This window comes from Mirounga leonina, unplaced genomic scaffold, assembly GCF_011800145.1.
Source record: "Mirounga leonina isolate KUSES-001 unplaced genomic scaffold, KU_Mleo_1.0 Mir_197, whole genome shotgun sequence".
Lineage (NCBI taxonomy): Eukaryota > Metazoa > Chordata > Mammalia > Carnivora > Phocidae > Mirounga > Mirounga leonina.
Genome location: NW_023270494.1, coordinates 15,012,877 through 15,027,935, shown reverse-complemented (window position 1 = coordinate 15,027,935; position 15,059 = coordinate 15,012,877). Strand labels below are relative to the sequence as shown.

General features: G+C 39.6%; 1 protein-coding gene across 1 annotated transcript in view; it reads left to right on the top strand.

Moving 5' to 3' along the window:
• TANC2 (tetratricopeptide repeat, ankyrin repeat and coiled-coil containing 2) overlaps window positions 1-15,059 on the top strand; it is a 362,442-nt gene that overhangs the window by 292,480 nt on the left and 54,903 nt on the right. Inside the window, exons 13-14 of the mRNA XM_035026328.1 lie at window positions 1,582-1,748; window positions 4,893-5,500. Coding sequence (XP_034882219.1) covers window positions 1,582-1,748; window positions 4,893-5,500 — 775 coding nt within the window. The remainder of the gene's footprint in view (window positions 1-1,581; window positions 1,749-4,892; window positions 5,501-15,059) is intronic.

The window sequence follows — 15,059 nt, the reverse complement described above, 5'->3', positions numbered from 1 at the left end:
GAGAGAATGAGAGACAGCATCACAGGGAGGAGGGTCAGAGGGAGAAGCAGACTCCCTGCCGAGCAGGGAGCCCGATGCGGAACTCGATCCTGGGACTCCAGGATCATGACCTGAGCCAAAGGCAGTCGCTTAACGAACTGAGCCACCCAGGCGCCCCGGGTCTTGACTCTTTTAAAAGAGCCAATCTTGTACAGAAGTCCACAGACTTTTCCTTTTGTCCCCAACTTACTCTTTTCCTCCTCAGATGTAACCTGTGTTCCATTTCAGGTATTCAGTGACTTTTTTCTTCCCCCTGCTTTCCTCCCTTAAGAACCTGTCAAGTCATACTAACCACACTTGATCCTTAAACAACCCAGAGGTTAGGGGCACCGACACCTACAGAGACAAAAATCTGCATACAACTTGTGACTCCCCCAAAATTTAACTTTTAATAGCCCATTTTTTACCTGAAGCCTTACCGATAACATAGTCAATTAACACATATTCTGTATGGTGTATGTATTATGTAATGTATTCTTACAATAAAGTAAGCTAGAGAAAAAAGTTACTCAGAAAATCATACAAGAAAATACATTTACAGTACTGTACTGTATTTCTCTAAAAAAATCCACATGTAGGTGGACCCGTGCAATTCAAAGCCATGTTGTTTAGGGTCAAATGTAGTGATTTTTACTTCTTACTTAAAATTCATTTGTACTAACGTGTGCATTCAACCTAAGGTTTTTTAAATCTCTGATTTGTTCACTGTGGTTCAAGAATCACTAAGCATTTAACGAGAGTGGAAGCCTGAAAACCCACCAAGCCCTTTTCTACAGCTTCGCCCTAAAGATCAACGGATTTTATCAAGTTAGGAGAGTAGAGTATAGAGTTCAGGAGGGAACTAAACACAAAACTGGCAGGCATTTGTCTTTCCCATTGACTCCTTCCTCCTGGGAAGATCACACAAGTGTCTGGTCCCATTGAAGCTGCATTAGGTATAGTCTAGGAAGCTGCTAGTTCTGTAAGATCTTGGGATCCAACCTGCCTAGTTGAGATCTCTCTGTTGGCTGGGATTCCTTTTCTCTGTTCCACACCCTTCCTTCCCACTACACATTCACATCAAGTCATATATACTGTTTTGGACTTCACATTAAACCTTTTTCGTGGGGGCGCCGGTGGGAGGGTGGTTCCCAAAGGAACATGTGACTCTGTTCTCTTAAATGCTATCAGATAGAAAAAACCAACACATTGTTTTCAGCATTTTCAAGTATGGGAGAAAAATGAATTTCCATGTGCAGATTTTCACAAATGTCATGGTCAGGCTGTCTCACAAATGATAACATGGGGGAGATGATGATGATACATACACTTCATACATTACAGATGTAACAAAACTTTCAGCCCTGGTAAAAACAAAATGAATTCACTAGATGAATTATTCTTTGTCTTTATAATAAATTATGTACCCTGAGCATTTAGTAAACACATAAGAGATCTTTTCTAATTTTTTTTTTTCCCCAAACAGATACGTGATCAAAGACCCAAAAAGAACTCAGTTATCCACTTGGTAATTATTAAGTAATCTGTTTTTTTCTGTCTCAGAGAGAAAAATCCCAGATGAAGATTTCATCATCCTAATTGATGGATTAAATGAAGCAGAATTTCACAAACCGGATTATGGGGACACAATTGTTTCATTTCTGAGTAAAATGATTGGAAAATTTCCTTCTTGGCTCAAACTAATTGTAACAGTTAGGACCAGTTTACAGGTATGTGTTTGTTTGCTTTGGGACCATATATTATTTCTCTTGGAGAGTACTTAAACAGAAAAAGTTCTAGATCCTTGTTCCTTAGTGATGAGTTTTTTTAAACCTCTACCATGTCCTAGAGCACTAGCAAGAATAATTCCCAAAGAGTATATTTTGGGAGTGAGAGATCAGATGATCTCAGTCCAGTCTCTGTGTATGACTCTCTTAGTTCAGATTCCCATTCCCATTGCTCTGGATAAGTTTTGATAAAGTGTCCCTCAAAATCAAATGAAAAGAAGGTCCATTTTTCTAGACTTTGTCCTGAGCACAGCAATGCAAATTACATCCCTAACACTCTAATTTGCTGTTTGAGTTTTGTTTTACTTTTTTTTTTTTTTTATCATGTAATGCCATGTAAAACCCAGTTCTGTCTGCCATTTAGAGTCAGATTTTCTCCTTCCCGCCTCTGCTTCAACTCAGACAACTTTTCTATAACAGGACGGTGTATGCCGTCCTCTAAGAAATATTGGCAGCATTAAGGCTTTAGATGAAATGTACTACAACTGGGAGATAAGATTTTTTTTTTTATCTTTTTTACCTTCCATCCTCACTCACTGATCACTTAATGGCCTAGAAGAAGGACTAGAAATGTGGGACTGAGCCTGCAAAGACATATGGGCTAAGGATAAATAACTTCACCTAATCTCTCACAAGGTTACATAAAACCTTGTTCTCGTTGTAGTTGAGTTGGTATACCCTATTCCTTACATATTCATACTTGGTTTGGAACAGTTTCACAACCTTTTTTTGCCTAACCATTGCCTTGTTTGTTGAACATCAAAGTCTCACATATTACACACCTATCCCACTATTTCGATACAACCCACTTGTAATAATTAATAGTGTACAGAAAACAGTTTCTCCTTCTTTTTCCCCATTCCCAGGGACTTAGTAGTATTTCTGCATGTTGCCCAATTAGCTTTGCTGCCTTCTTCAATCAGAAACTATACTTATAATGCTGGCCACCACCTTGCAGATGTTTGTTGTTAATCTCAAAGTAATTTAAATTAAAGAATGTGGATGAATCAATGTAAATGCATCTTTACAACTAAAAATTATGTAATCTACTGTTACTGGTCAGTAACTTGATTGTTAAAAATGAAGGATGAAAAAAAGAAACTTCCAGGAACACAATCTCTGACTAGTTTTACTAAATGTATGCTTAGGAGATGTTATCCTCATTTGTATTTTTACATAATGCCATGTGCAGAGTCAAAAGACATTTTAAGTATGACTTGATGAGCAGATGACTTTAACTTTTCAGCTGTGCCAAAGGACAGGAAAAAATATGTACTACTATACATATTAATCTACAAAGTCAAAATTTCAGTGTCCTCATAAATCAAGACCTGTATAACTTCCCAGATACTTCATTCACTTTGACAAAGAATTTTCTTATTTTCATTCAGCTCTGACAGTGAAATAATTCACAGGTCTTTAAAAAAAAAGAACCCTCATATTTGATAATTCATTATTTCCACAGACATTTCTGAAGTACTTCAAGTGTGTCAGGCACTTTCTAGGAGCTGAAGATAGAGCAGTAAACAAGACAAACTATATCCCTGCCCTCATAAAGCTTATATTCCAGTGAGGAACACAAACAAAAACTAAGTGAAAAATTAAACATATATTAAAATTTTAGGTAGTATTGGTGTTCTGAAGACAAATAAAATAGGATAAACAGATAAATGGGAATTATAGTTATTTTAGATAGGGCCATGGGAAAGCCCTCTCCCAGGAGCCTGGCAAAATAATGAGATCTGATTTACCTTTTTAAAAGATTTCTTTGGCTGCTGGCCACAAAGATAATAAAAGGTAGGGGATCGAGAATAGGAGCAGTATAGGGGAAAGGCTTAGACTAGAGTGGTCATGGTAGGGACCCTGTGAAGTGGTCGTATTTGGACTATACTATGAAGGAGAATCAAAAGGACTTAATGATGGGCTGAATGTGGGGTGGTCAGGAGAGAAGATTCAAAAGCAAAACATGGGATTTTGGTGCACAATTGGGTAAATACCAGTATGAGGAAAAGAGAAAGATCATAGAGGCCTATAATTTGGTGGTGGGGTTGGTGGTAATGCGGTTCATTGACATGGGAAGGTTTTGTGGCAGGGGGCAAAATTCATTAGTTCTGATTTAGTCATGTGAAGTTTGTCTATACAACATTCCAATGTAAATGTCGAGTAGACCAACGTATACAATGAGAGCTCAGGGGAGAGGACTAAGCCGGAAACACAGGTTAGGCCTCATCCAGGCAAGGTGAAGATTACATAAAACCTTGACAAGAATCATTTCAGTGAAATGATGCGGTGTTGAATCTGATTGCAACAAAGAGAGGACAGAATGGGAAGGAGGAACAAGAGAGAGAAGTAGAGAAAACTCTTCTGTGAAGTTTTGCTAAAAATGGGGACAGAGTTTTAGGATAGTAGCTGGGGGGAGGGATTGTGGTGCCATTCGTCTGTGTGATCCAGTAAAGAAGAAAAAATTGATGCAGAAGAAAGAGGATACTTGCAGGACCAAAGTCTGTGTGCAGATAAGATGGCATCCAGAGCATAAGTAACCACAAAGCCCTATCACCTTTCCCCAGTATAATTTCCAAGCAGATCACCAAGGTACCAAGCATATTAGAAGTATTCCTTTAGGCTAAGCATCTCCAAAAAGTCTTCACTAAAATGTAGTCATCTTATTAGGAAGGTTAGAAAGGCACATTTTTATATGGTGTTCTTTGAGTCCTTGTGCATTTCTCTTATTGAATTGTACTTGGATGTTATGCCATGATTTACACTAAGATTGTAACAAAAGAGTTATATGGCACTCCACTTTCTATTTATGTTAGGGGTGTAATTTAGAATATTGACTATTAAATCACTCCTAAAGTACCCTTTGTGAAGACCAATAAAAAATTATCTCAAGTCTCAATGTTAGGAAAAGTTGTGTCCCCTCTGTGCAACAAATTTGTTTTTACTTATGCATACTAATACTTGATCATATTTCCCTCTTTGGCCACTCGGAAGTTTAGAATAAATGTGTGGACCTCAGAGTGTATCACAAGAGTTAGGGGAAACTGAAGGTCTTTCTGTCTCTCTCTCTCTCTCCATCTGTTTTAGGAAATTACCAAGCTGCTGCCTTTCCATAGGATTTTTTTGGATCGACTAGAAGAGAATGAAGCCATAGACCAGGATCTGCAGGCTTACATCCTGCACCGGATACACAGCAGCTCAGAGATCCAGAATAACATTTCACTTAATGGCAAAATGGACAATACTACATTTGGCAAACTCAGTTCTCACCTCAAGACCCTCAGTCAAGGGTCCTATCTATACCTGAAACTCACATTTGACCTCATAGAGAAAGGCTATCTAGTGTTAAAGAGCTCTAGCTACAAAGTAGTTCCTGTTTCGCTCTCTGAGGTTTATTTACTCCAGTGCAATATGAAGTTCCCAACCCAGTCTTCCTTTGACCGGGTGATGCCTCTCCTGAATGTGGCAGTGGCCTCTCTGCACCCACTCACTGATGAACATATCTTCCAGGCCATCAATGCTGGTAGCATTGAAGGCACCCTAGAATGGGAGGATTTTCAGCAGAGAATGGAGAACCTCTCCATGTTCCTAATCAAGCGCAGAGACATGACTCGTATGTTTGTACATCCTTCTTTTCGAGAATGGCTTATCTGGAGAGAAGAAGGAGAGAAAACCAAATTTCTCTGTGATCCCAGGTAAGCCATAGACCTGTAATAAGCAATTCTGAGCCTATTTTGTATTGATTGCATGGAGCATGGGTATTGAAAGCAGTGAGAAGTGTTCTTCATTGAACATTTCACACAAAGGAAACATCATCTCTGTTTCTTCTCAAGACAAGGCTGTAATGAGGTTTTTATTTTCTCACAATGTTATTTCCATAAGACTCAAAATCTGCATAGATATTTAGAATACCCCCCTACCTTTCTATATATTCCTAAATAATTTTCTTTGTGCTAGTGAACCCAGGCTATAATTAATTTAGCCATTTCATAGACTTCCTCAGTGTTCTTCTGATATGAAGAAAGAATTGATATATTGTTCATCTCTTTGACTTAAACCAGAATCATTTTAAAATTGCAATTGCCCTTTTAAAAGTCATATCATTTTTAAAGCCACCAGTGACTAACCCCATTAAAGCCCATCCAGTGCTAAGGTTTATGCTGGAAAATGGAATCTTAAACCTCACAGCTGAAACAGACCTGAAGAGATCAGCTGGCCTAGCTGCTCTCCCTGTAGATGAAGAAGTTGCCATTGTCCCCATTTTACAAAGGCCTTAAGATGCTGAATCAGTGCCAGAAGTCATCAAGTTAATAGATAGGAGGAAGGAGGAAGGACTAGAAAAAGAATGGTAGATATGTGGTATGTACCACCTTTCCCTGCCCTGCAGTCATGCACGCCCAGCACTCTTGCCTGATGAGCTTGACCCTGACTTAACAATCTTTCTCAGCTCAACAAGCCAGACTAGGTGTGAAACTGTTTCCCATTCTCTTGGGTAGAACCTGGATCTCTAGCATCCTAGTGGGGTGTGCTTTCTACTCCACACTACCTTTTTAAAAGAATTACTCCTTTAACAAAGTTGGTGTTTTCATATATCCCTGCCTTCCGGGAAACAAAGAAGACACCAACAACAGAGCTGGCAAATGCAGAGCTTATTCTGGCTCAGAAAGAAGAGAGGCCAAATTTGGCTGTGCCTCTGACCGTGACTCATCAAAGAGGCTACACCTCTCTGGCCACGCTGGGGTTTTATTTCTCCTCTGGCGTGTTCTTCACCCGGTCTTATTGGACACAACTGTGCTTGTGGGCATGCTGCTCAGCCTACTACATGCCAATTTGTTAGAAAATTAGTTCCAGATTCTGATGAAGATACTAAGCCAGGCAGTAGATTCTGTGGTATTTTCCCTGAGAGAGAAACTTTTAAAGAAACAAGCTACAGTGGAAAGAACATGGGTTTTTGAGTCATTACCTGCATATAAATTCTGTTTCTTCTAGGAACTGTGACCTTTGGAGAGTTTTATGTTTCTGAGACAATTTTCTTATCTATGTAAAAGAGATAATTCCTAAAGTTGTTGAAAACTAAATGAGGTCGTATAGTATAATTCCTAAAATAGCACAGAGTACAAAGAAAGTGTTCAAGGAATCTTCTTCCCCCGCCACCCCACCCTTTGCAGTAATAGACCCTTTAGATATACCTTAACTAAATCCTGTGGCTAATTGGATAGGCAATAGTAGTCCTCTGCTATTAGCATTCGGGGGCCCAAAATTTAAAAAAAAACAAAACAGAACTTGAGTCTGAGTCTCTTCTATGAATTGTATGACATTCCCAAGAGTATTTTATTATAAATCCCACTAGTACTGCTACTATGCTAAATACATAGAGTTGGAAACCACATATTTAATAAAAAGAACCAATCTAGAATTGCCTCATGAACACTTTGAAATCAGTTTCCAGAGAAACTTTGCCAGTTGATCTCTCTCTCTCTTCCTGGAACATCTCAGAGAATTGAATGCTGAAGTACAAGGCAGCCAGGCTCCCACTGAATTAACAGTGTCCTGACAACAGATAAAACCCTCAGGGGCTCCCAAAGGAGAAAATATGGCATTTTGCAGCCATATCCTGACTTTACAAGCTTATCTTCTCAACATGATTTAGCCAGAAGCGTTTTGGCAACAAGCTGATACACTGGCACAAGCAAACACTTCTAACTTCAGATGCTGTGTGGTCTGTTCCCTGGTGATTGAATAACACACAGAGCTGCTGAGGGATCATCATATATCACTTAATGGCAGAGAGAATAAAATAGTAGGACCAGGAATTACCAAAAAAGCTTCTTTACATTTCATTTCAGTTGGAATCCAGCCTTCTATCCAGCACTGTCTGGCACCAGCTTTGTTACTAAAGTATTGATCTCAGAGTTTGAGGCCCCCCTGGGTCAATGAGGTAGAAATTCACTAAGAATTTAATGCTATGGGCAAAGCCCAAGCTGGCCTTTCAAAGAAACTGGCTGTAATTGCTTTCCATTTCAGGCAAGTCTGATTAGCAGGACTCTTCCAAAGCAGGCGATTGTCTTTGTGGCCTTCAGCCTCTGCTTCCTGTACATTTCCCCTCTGCTCTTCTGTTTCTCCCCAGTTTCTGTCTAGAGCATCGCACATATTTCCGTAGACCAGAGAGACCAACTCTGTGCCTCTGAAATCATGCTATGTAAGCCAGTGCTGACAGGCCTGTCTCGGTGTAAGGAGAACTCTCAGAGGCAGCAGAACATCTCTGTCTTCTAGTCCATCTTCCTTGGCTTTCAACACTCACTCGTTCACCCTGAACTAGCTGACCTTATTAGGGAATTAGACACAGAAGAGAATATTCTATACTGAAGCCAAAAAGTAGTTGATCTTCATCAGAAATAGGCCACCCACGGAGGTACTTATGCTAAGCTGAAGAGAGTCAATAATCTGAGGATGGTGCTGGAAAGAGGAAATAGCAGAGCCAGAAGTCAGTGCTACAGCTGAGATAGAGTTTTCCTTATTTTAAATATCAGACGGCCTGTTGTCCCAGGGTGTCAGAGAACTGACATCCCAGAGAGAATGACCTAATGTTGCATAAACATATAACTGTCGCAGAAAGAGATGAGTTATAGATGTCTTTTCTCAGCTTGGTAACAGGATGGGTGTGTGTGGGCGTATCAAACTGTGAGCAGAGCATCACTGAAAAATTTATCACATCAGAACTTCTAAAACTTTGGATTGCATTCTGGATGAAAATATGCCTCTTGAAGCCCTGACAGACGTCAGACCTCACCACTTTATCCTGCTTTCCATTTCCCACTATTCATCATTGTCATATCCTGTCATACTCTGAAATTAATCCATTTTATATTTTATTCCCCCGGGCACTGAGATATCAGATTAACTCCCTAATCTTATAAACTAATCTCTGCTGTTACGCTAATAAGAGGGAGATAGAAAACCCATCTGAAGCGACTTGTGCATTTCAAGTAAGGCGTTTGAGAAAACAAGTCATCAGTCTTTGTTATCTAACCTATTGATGACTTTGATAGTTGAAATTTGAGGCTGAGAGAGTAAACAGTTGGGGGCTGCTGGCCCTGTGCAGCTTAATATTTCTGCAGAGTGTTAGGCTAGCCCTGCATGAACCCCCACCCTTTTTTTGTTTCCTTTCTTCACTATCTTTGTCTTCCTGGTATCTAGCCTCCCCTTCCATAGGAACAGATCACAGATCAACATTTAAGTATATAAATATATATATATAAGATCTTTATATAAAGATCAGAAGACTCAGTTGCCTTATTTTTAAGTGTTTGAATAAAACACATGAGGCTTTTGAACTTTGTTGAGTACTGAACTGCTACGACCTAATGAAGTTCCGATTTGGGAGCCTGATTTGGGTTGACCTGATTTCCTCAAACTAAGAGAAGCAAACTTTATGGCAGGTGAAAAAGGAGGGGGAAGGGCTACACAAATCCCTTTTGAGGACAGTTGAGTATTTACTTGACTCTCTGTGACTAGAGTTGATATCTTATAACACATGGTCTGTTGAGATTTGTCCTAGTTATTTTGGTCATATTAGTCCATGAGTCACACATCGGAGACCTGATGCTCCAAAATCCATGCCACAAAGCAGACTGTCAGAGGAGAATAAGCAATTTTCCTAAGGCAAAAAGAAGTCATTCCCCCTAAAAGGGAAAACTAACTTTGTGCAGAGGACCTGCACAGCCTGCCTTCTTATAGAATACATGGGACTGAAATAACCACAGAATGGTGAGTTGCAGAGTTAAGGTGATCTGATTTTCTTTTTTAATAATCATGAGGATTTTTTTTATTATGTTAATCCCCATACATTACATCATTAGTTCTAGATGAAGTGTTCCATGATTCATTGTTTGTGCATAACACCCAGTGCTCCATGCAGAACGTGCCCTCTTTAATACTGTTTTAATCCAAACATGAGCCTCCGGGCAGGATGACATTTAACCTTGCCCTCTCTGAAGCACAAACTCTAGGTTACTACTGATAGCCATTGCAGGCTCCCACAACAAACCCTTAAATTGGGAATAGGTTCTGCTTTCCAAAAGCATTAGGAAAGAATTCAGCAGTGATGGAACATGGGAAGGAAAAAAGGGTCTGGAACCACATCAGCCCTTAGGAGGTTTGGAAGAGTTACATCAAGGAAAAAGGCAATGTACATCCTTTACTGGCACTTGACTTAGTAGATGATCTTACCTGCCTGGAAATATTAACTCTCCAATCTCTGTGCCGGGTCTACATCTGCTGCACTTCTAATTCCTTTCTATCACTGAGGGGAAATTAGTCTTCTGATGTTACAATTTGCATGTGTACTTTCCAAGGAGAGATTTCATTGATATGTCATATTATTAGAGATTTGTCTAATTTGCCAGTAAATTTTTTCCCTTATTATCTAATCCAGTTTCTGACTCCCTATTGGCATCAAGAATAAATGTGGGACTCATATCTGAAGTATTACTCTAGTGACCTAAGGTCATGGTTTTGTGATTTAATTTAGCAAGGGAGAAATTAGATGAAATCTAATGTATATCTTGGAATACGTCCAGTTTGCCAACTGTATGAATGTCCTTCAACTTTACAAATTTGTTTTCTCTCCGTATAAATCATGGGGCCCACATCTATTAGTCAAATAGGCATATTGTTCCCATCTTTAAAACTCTTATGCCTTCAACAATAACACTTTTTTTTCCCTTTTCCAAATCCAAAATTAAGTTTGGAAAAAGCTAGTAGTCATTCTTACTGTCATAAAAACTCATGTGAAGTTTGCTAAGTTAATAAATATACAAAGAAATAGTTATTATGGTAAGATGGAGAGAGAGCATTCTTTTATGATTTGGAAGGCATGCAGAAGAGTCAACGAAAGAGAACACAAAACGTACTTGTACTGTCCTATATTTGATTTTACTACAAGAAAGTAATATTGCTTTATATGTTTAAAGTTATATATAAATATATGGGCGCCTGGGTAGCTCAGTCGTTAAGTGTCTGCCTTCAGCTCAGGTCATGATCCCAGGGTCCTGGGATCGAGCCCCGCATCGGGCTCCCTGCTCTGCGGGAAGCCTGCTTCTCCCTCTCCCACTCCCCCTGCTTGTGTTCCCTCTCTCACTGTGTCTCTCTCTGTCAAATAAATAAAATCTTAAAAAAAATAGTTATATATAAATATATAGATATATGTATATACATATGTGTATATATGTATGTATGTGTGTGTGTATATATATACATATATATATATATATATATATATTTTTTTTTTTTTTTTTTAAGTGGGTATGCCCTGAATAGCAAATGCTGGTTAAAACAACTTACCTAAAAATCTAAAATGGGAAGTAGAGCAGGTGATTAAGGAAAAGTTTTGGTACTGAAAGTAGCATAGGAAATAGAGGCTAATTTGTCCTATTAATGAGTCTCTGAAGCAACACTGGCCGAATGAAAAGATGGGAATCCCACAGGCTTTCCTAGGTTGTCAAACCATGATTAATGGCACAGCAATCAGAAGTAGTTACCACCAGCTTAGGGGGACATGACAGCACATTTTCTTTGTTGTGAGTACAGCAACTTACTCAGCTGTCTCTGGAGACTTTCAAAAGCAGCTAGAGCTCCACATTTGGTAAAATCAGCACTAATAGGCTTCCATCCTCTCAACCGTAAGAACCCACAGCCGTGACATGTACTCATATGTATTCATTCAGCCATCGGCATATTCAGTTGGCTCTACCGTTCCAGTTTTACTCATAAGTATTCACGGACTTATTTCCACCTCTACAGACCACACCCTAGGTTCCCACATGAACTGCTTTAGCCTCCTAACTAGGGAGAGCCTCCCCTCTATCCATTCTCCACCAGCAGCCAGTCATTTTTTCTAAAGCACAAATCCAACCATATAACTTCCTCTTGAAAATTCTTTAATGGCTACTTCAAAGCCCTCCATAACAAAGATATCTTCTGCCCACCTTTTTAAATTGAGCTCATTCATTCTCCCTCTTATTCATGATATTCTGGTCATAACTGATTGCCTGCAAATTCCTAGAACTTACTAAGCTCTCTCCCACCTCTGGGCCTTTGCACTTAACAATTCCCGCCGTCTGGAGCTCATTTTCTCTGGCTCATCACATGGCAAGATCTCTCACTCCTCCTTCAGATCTCAGCTTAAAATGCCATTTCCTCAGAGAGACTTCCACTTGTCACCTTATATAAGTAAGTCCCTCCTTGTTTTAGCATAGCAACCTATACACTTCCTTCCTAACAGTTGTCACACTCTATTATTAATTTGTTATATGTGAATACTTGTTTATATTGTCCGTTCTCCCCTCCAGAATGTGAGTGAGCTCATGAGGACAGGAGCCTTTTCTATCATGCTCACCTTGGGCTTCCTAATGATTAATACAGTACCTGGCACACAGTCAGCACTCAGTAAATATTTTTTTTAATAATGGATTAAGGAAACAAAGGAATGATAAGTGGTACTAATTTTAAGCTTGCAGCTAAAAATATTTGAGAAACTCTCCTGACAGTTCAACAGTGTCTTTTGTTCACTCTGTCACCATGTGTAAGGAATAAGTGAAGACATGCATTTCAGCAAAGATTCAATGAACAGTTATTAAGTAATCTTTTCACGACTGTGTTAAGCACTGCAGAGGATACAAATATAAGTTAGATAGATCTGTCTACCAGGACTTATAGGTTAGTGTAACTAACATTTATAACTAGCTATACATCAAGGCAGAGTGCTATGCTAGAGGTATAAACAATGAGCTGAGCAGCATGGAGGAGGAAGAGAGAAGTGATAAATCTTCAGTGCCTGCTGTTATTGTTTTAAATTGTCACAATTCAATGTAGTCATAGCTCTTCTGCTTCATGAATCCCTGCCAACTGCCCCAAGACTTCATTATCAGAGGACAAGTATCCATTTTCCTCAGGCCAGTGATGCATTAACGGAACAGAAGGGCTATAGGAAACTGTGGAGCCAAGTGGGAGAAAAAAGGAAATTTCTATCAGATTCAGTGTTTAAAAAGAAGGAATGTTGCTCCACCCATTTCTACAAAAGCAGATCTTACGCACACTTTACTTTTACAGTCTGCGACTTAGGGTTGACTTTCATCAGGCTCTTTTATTTCACTTCCACATTGGATATGAAACAGTAGGACAAGCTGACTAGCAATGTGTTTTGTATCCAGGTGCCATGAGAAAACCATGACAAGAACATGCCAAAGCAGTTACTGACTGATAAACTAAAGATGGAAGAAATTTTTGCAAAGATCTGTGGGTGTCATTTGCTGAGAATTGATAGCAACAAGCAGACTGTAAGGCAGCAACCACGAGAGTATGGCTGCAGGCAGGATTCTTTTTTTTTTTTTAAAGATTATTTATTTATTTATTTATTTGAGAGAGAGAGAGAAACAGCATGAGAGGGGATAGGGTCAGAGGGAGAAGCAGGCTCCCCGACGAGCCGGGAGCCCGATGCGGGACTCGATCCCAGGACTCTGGGATCATGACCTGAGCTGAAGGCAGTCGCTTAACGAACTGAGCCACCCAGGCGCCCACAGGCAGGATTCTTAAGATGAGAGGTGGAAAAGATCAGGAATGTCAGTCTCTTCTCAGTATTTGAGTTCTAGTTATACTCATTTCCCAGCCCACAGTGGCAACAGAGATGCCTGCAAATTCAAGGCCAAAGTGGATTAGTGAATTAGAAAGCGGATCTGCAAGTCCTTGTGTTGCTCTTCCTTGAGCCCATCCACTCAGCATGGATTCGTTCATGAAACATTTATTGCACTTCTACTCTACACCAACGACTGTGCTATCCACCAGAGAAACTTAGACTAGTGAGACACCTCCTGACACTAAAGCCATTACCTTCTAAAGGGAAGCAACCAAAAATAGTGCCATAGTACAGAGTACCCTAGGAACCTAGACAAAGAGGAAATACTTTGCAGAAGAGGTGACATTTCAGTTGCGCCTTGAAGGATGAGTTGATTCCATGAAGCAGCGCTGGAGTGGGAGAGCACTGTAGGCAGGCAAGAAAAGGTCATGGCAGGAGCAAAAGCAGGTGTGAAGATAGGAAATGCCTTTGCGGAATTGTGAGAAGATGTGGTTAGAGGATAAGACACGTGGTCAGAAAGAATGAATGGAAGTGTCACTAGGAAGAAAGCCTTGACTGCCATGTTTAAGACTTCACAGTTTATTCTGTAGATAACAGAGAGTCTCTATAACTTTTTAAGGACGAGGAGACAAGTAATCTTGTTACATTCTATTATTAATTTGTTATATGTGAATACTTGTTTATATTGTCCGTTTTCTCCTCCAGAATGTGAGTGAGCTCATGAGGACAGGAGCCTTTTCTATCATGCTCACCTTGGGCTTCCTAATGATTAATACAGTACCTGGCACACAGTCAGCACTCAGTAAATATTTTTTTTAATAATGGATTAAGGAAACAAAGGAATGATAAGTGGTACTAATTTTAAGCTTGCAGCTAAAAATATTTGAGAAACTCTCCTGACAGTTCAACAGTGTCTTTTGTTCACTCTGTCACCATATGTAAGGAATAAGACAAGATCAAGTAACTCTGATGTGAAAAATAGTTCTGACGAGTGGTGTGTGGAAGATGGGTTGAAGAAGAGAAGAGAGTGCAGGTAGGGATACTAGTTATGAAGTTTATAGCAATTGTGTAGGTGAAAAACGCCAACACCTACAATGTGAGAATAGAGAGCAAGGTATATGTAGGAGAGACATTTTGGAGATACTCAGAAGCACTTGGTCTTTTTGTGTGTTTAGTCAGTGAGGGTGGATGGCTCAAAAATGACTGTAGAACTTACCTCAAATATTTTTGGAGGGGAGTGAAGCTACTGACCAATGTAGAGAGCATTCTGATGGAGGAGAGCTTCTAGCATGAGCAAAGGCAGGAGGAAGAATAATAGGATTAATGGGAGAAGATGAGTCCTGTTTTGGACATGTTAATGAATTACCTCCAAGGAAGGTGCACAAGTATATTTAGAAATGTGCCTGAAAAATAGGGAAAGAGAAAAGTCAAAGCACAGGGTTATGAATTTGGAAGTCATCAGCAAATAAGTGACAGCAGAAGTTGTAGGACTAAACAAGATCACCCAAGTTAAGAGTATAAAGCAGGAAGTTTAGAAGCGTGAAAACAGAATAGTTATATTTAAATGCTCGGGGAAAATGATAAACTAATCATTTGCAAGGGAAATATTAGAAGAAACAAGA